This window comes from Lipotes vexillifer, unplaced genomic scaffold (assembly GCF_000442215.2).
Source record: "Lipotes vexillifer unplaced genomic scaffold, Lipotes_vexillifer_v1.1 scaffold2094, whole genome shotgun sequence".
Classification (NCBI taxonomy): Eukaryota; Metazoa; Chordata; class Mammalia; order Artiodactyla; family Lipotidae; genus Lipotes; species Lipotes vexillifer.
This window is the reverse complement of record NW_006790887.1, coordinates 1,520,166-1,524,205: the sequence shown is the minus strand read 5'-3', so window position 1 is coordinate 1,524,205 and position 4,040 is coordinate 1,520,166. Positions and strand designations below refer to the sequence as shown.

Genomic DNA, 4,040 nt, shown 5'->3' with positions numbered 1-4,040 from the left:
CCTGGGGGGGGGGGGTGGAGGGTCAGAGTCAGGTACCCCAGGTGTGCAGCCTTAGAGCAGAACTGGATTTCCACCTGCGGATTTCACGTCTCAAAATTAATTTTCTCAACTCAGCTGCCGCGCCCTGGGGTCGGAACGTATGTGATGCAGCAGAGAGACACTGTCTGGCTCTGACTCGGGGTGGGGGGGGGGCTGGGAAGAGCAAAACCAGGGGGCAGGGTCCTGGTGCTTCTGAAACAGCGGTGCCTGGAGCCCCGTTTAGGGCGGGGCTGAGCCACACATATCCCGGCCACACCACCTCCCTTGCAGGGGGACTTCACACACAAACGTGTCGTCTCTTTTTCGTGCAGGTCAATTTCATCCTTTTTGTTAGTATTATACGAATTTTACTGCAGAAGTTGACATCCCCAGATGTCGGCGGCAATGACCAGTCACAGTACAAGTGAGTATTTGTTTAGATCCAGCTCTGAGCCACCCTCACCAACCTCAGGCAGCCTGGAAACTTTGAGTATATGTGTGGAGAGCAGGAAAACTGGGGTGTGAGAACCCTGCAAACGACCCCAGCTTTTCTCCTTTAGTCGCAGGAGTGTGCTCTTGGCCACTTTACAGGGACCCCCGGGGATGGACTGTCTTGCCCAAAGGCCAGCGTTGCCATATGGCAATTTTTCAAGCCGCGTCCCTCTCCTTCATTCCAGCGTGGATGTCCCTAGAGAGCAGCTTATTGAAGTGTTCTGCCCGCTCTCCTGTTTTGTAATCTGACTTTTTTCTCCTTGGCCACACGTTGTTTGTATTTTATATTTAGTTCTTTCTTCCCCGTCAGACCACAGGGTCCAGGGGACACCTCATGTCGCGCCTTGTACTTAATAATAACTCAAGTGATGTTTGTTGCCTGGATGATGACATGAACATGGCTATCATCATCTCCCTCATGGGGAAGAGAAGTTAAGTAAATCACTCACAACCATCCAGCTAATTAATAAGGGTCTGAGAACTCTGTAAAGGAACTTGAGGGTCATATAAATTTCTATCAAGAATTTATAAAGAAAAGATTAAGCCCACAACTCGAGTATAAAATAAAGCTAGTTTAGTGTGGAGTGGTTGGTCCAGCTGATAGGAGCCTTGGATTCAGGCAGATTGGGGTTGGAATTGCAGCTGCAGAAGCTGCCTGACCCTGGGTGGGTTACCTGACTGCCCCTGCAGGGTGGGCCCCCCCTCAGCTGTCTCCTTCCCTCCCCTCCTTTAGACAGCAGGGTGGACCTGGGGAGACAGACAGGTGGCATCCCCTGTGGTCAGCAGCCCAATGCTGGGTTATGTACCAGCTGGAGGCCTGGGGGAGGTAACTGCACTGCTCTGCCTCGGTTTCCTCACCTGTGAAGTGGAAATAATAATAACACTTGTCACAAGGTTATAAGGACTCTGATAGAGTTAATATTCAAAAGACATTTAGTGGCTGGCACCAGTAAAGTGTTGCAATAGAGTTTGGTAAACATATACATATAACTGTGCCCTGAGGTGTGACAGTCTCTGCCCAGCCCACATTAGAGGTCAGGCCTAGAGATAGGATTCCACGTCAGACCACAAAGGATAAAGTGGTTTCAGCCAAACCTTCCAAGTAGCATTTTTACTGCTCAGGTGAGAAGCCGGGCTGGTTCCTGGACTCACCTCATGCCTGCAGCTCAGGCTGCCCTTCAGACTGAACTTTCAGTTTCTGCGCGTCTTATTCAGGGCCACGCTGATCTTACCTTTGGGCTCTTTGGGAGTGTTCCTAGTGGATCTTAGAGATGGCTGCTTTTATTTTGGAAACAAAATAAAGTGGGGATGATAGAATCTGTTCTTTTTCCAGGATAACAAAATACATCTTTTCTGTGTATCTGTCTCGTAACAGTAGTGGCAGATCTCCAGGCACAGGGCCCCAGGGGTCCAGCTTCTAAATCCCTTTTCTAGAGACTAGCACAACAGCAAATTCCAGATGGATCAATAGTGAGAATCCAGGCAGGTTCTCTCTAACATTTAACTAAAGGGCAGCTCCCTGCAGAATCCCAGCCTTCACTCACTGGGCTGGCAGAGACCCGAGGTAGTGAAGGCAGCAAGTGCGCCGTGGGTGTTGCAAAGTGAAATGTTCAAAGCTGCACGTGGTGGCGGCTGGATGGTCAGTGAGGTCTTCCCTGCCCACCAAGGCCCAGGGCATGCTCACATCTGGTGCAGAGCAGCTGGGATTCAGAGTTTGTGCAGATTGCCCAGTACAGAAGAAATCTTGTTGTAAGTGCCACAGTGCCTCAAAAATATGTAAAGCAAAGGGTGACTTTTTTCCAAGTGTGGTCTGGGGTCCACCAAGCAGAGGAGATGCGGGAGGAGCACGGAGGCGCCTCCCGCCTCAGTTCCCACAGCTCAGAGTTGCCAGGATGAGGCGGGTTGCTGGAGCGGCTGCTGGTTGCTGGGGTCACCCAGGGGCCTGGACATGCACACGTACCACCTGGGGGCCCAGGCCCCTGCATTCCTGACCAGCCCCCCGGTGATCCCAAAGCTCCTGATCCTTAGAACATGCTGGGCTTGCTACACCAAATGTGGCCAGGTTGAGTCACCTGGGAAGATGCTGGGCCACCTGCAGAGACGTGATTTAATTGGATGAGGGGCAGCCTGGACTTGAAGAGGTTGAAAAGCCCCCAGATGATTCTCATGTGCAGCCGTGAGAGTCAGAAGTGGCTTATAGAAGTGGTCCTCAAAGTGGGGTTCCAGACAGCAGCCTCGGCATATCTGGGCACCTGATAGAAGAATTCTCAGGTCTGCGTTTTAACATGACCTCCAGGTGGTTCTGTTGCAGGTGGGGCCTGAGAAGCCCTGACTTAAAGAATGTGACCTGTACCTGCTCGGGGAGCGGGAGGGGCTTCGAAGGCGGGGGGTGGGGAGGATTGAGGTCAGGTATTTTATTTTCAACACCAATGCAGTGAGAAGAAAATCTGCTCTTTGATTAGGGAGGGTAAGAGCTCTTTGATAGGCAGAGAAATTAGATCTGGTCCAGGTTCCCCGATTCCTCAGACTCTGTGCGATCCAGAGCAGGGTCGCCTGCCAGGACCTATAAACAGCCGTCTGCGGGAACACTTTCTGTCACGCTTGTGCTCAGGGGGCCACCCCTGCTGCGTCTGCTCTTTTGATCTGAAAGTAAAACTTGCCCCCATCCTCCAAAGGCTGGGGATGGGTCTCGGCTATTAAAGCCAGTGGCACACGGGGCCATCAGACCCGCTCAAAGCAATGTCATCCTTGGCAAACTCGTCAGGATTTCTTGGAAGAGCTTTGCTGCTTTATGAGGCAAAGTGGTGGCCATCATCGCGTTTGCACACTCAGTCCATACGGGGTGGGGTGGTGTCAAAGCTAGGGGGCCCCTGGGCTGGCCAGCAGGCAGCCGTCGGGTCACCTCGGGAGCTCGGCCACCCCCCCTGTGGTGCAGGAGGCTCACCAAGTCCACCCTGCTGCTCATCCCTCTCTTTGGAGTACACTACATGCTGTTCGCCGTGTTTCCCATCGGCATCTCCTCCAAGTACCAGATACTCTTCGAACTGTGCATCGGATCCTTCCAGGTGCGTGGGAAGGGGCTGGGCATCCCGGGGAGGGGAGGGTGTGAGTGAGCTCTGACCCACCGCCCTTCTCGCTTGCTTGCAGGGCCTGGTGGTGGCGGTCCTCTACTGCTTTCTGAACAGTGAAGTAAGTCCTTTGACCTCCTCGGGAAGCAGAGGTTCTCGGCTTGTGAGGGAGTCCCTGAAACGCCCCTGAAACTGCCCTGCTGTGGGGTCAGTGCCGTTGCCCGGCGCCCGCGGCGCTCAGCTCCGTCTTCCCGCACACCTCGACCGCCCCCGCCGACCCGCAGCGTCCCAGAGCCTGTCCGCCTGCGAGCGCCCGGACAGCCCCGCCCCCGGACAGCCCCGCCCCCAGGGCAGCCCACACCCCCGGCCGCCGCGCCCCGCCCGCCCGCCCGCCGCTTTGCCTCTGCCGCGCCCCGCGAATACCCTCGCCTCACCTGGGCGGCGGCTGCCTCTCCAGCGGCT

The 4,040-nt window shown here is 54.8% G+C and overlaps 1 protein-coding gene across 1 annotated transcript in view; it reads left to right on the top strand.

Moving 5' to 3' along the window:
- Window positions 1-4,040, top strand: part of VIPR2 (vasoactive intestinal peptide receptor 2) — a 76,519-nt gene that overhangs the window by 71,090 nt on the left and 1,389 nt on the right. Inside the window, exons 10-12 of the mRNA XM_007463987.1 lie at window positions 351-442; window positions 3,446-3,575; window positions 3,658-3,699. Coding sequence (XP_007464049.1) covers window positions 351-442; window positions 3,446-3,575; window positions 3,658-3,699 — 264 coding nt within the window. The remainder of the gene's footprint in view (window positions 1-350; window positions 443-3,445; window positions 3,576-3,657; window positions 3,700-4,040) is intronic.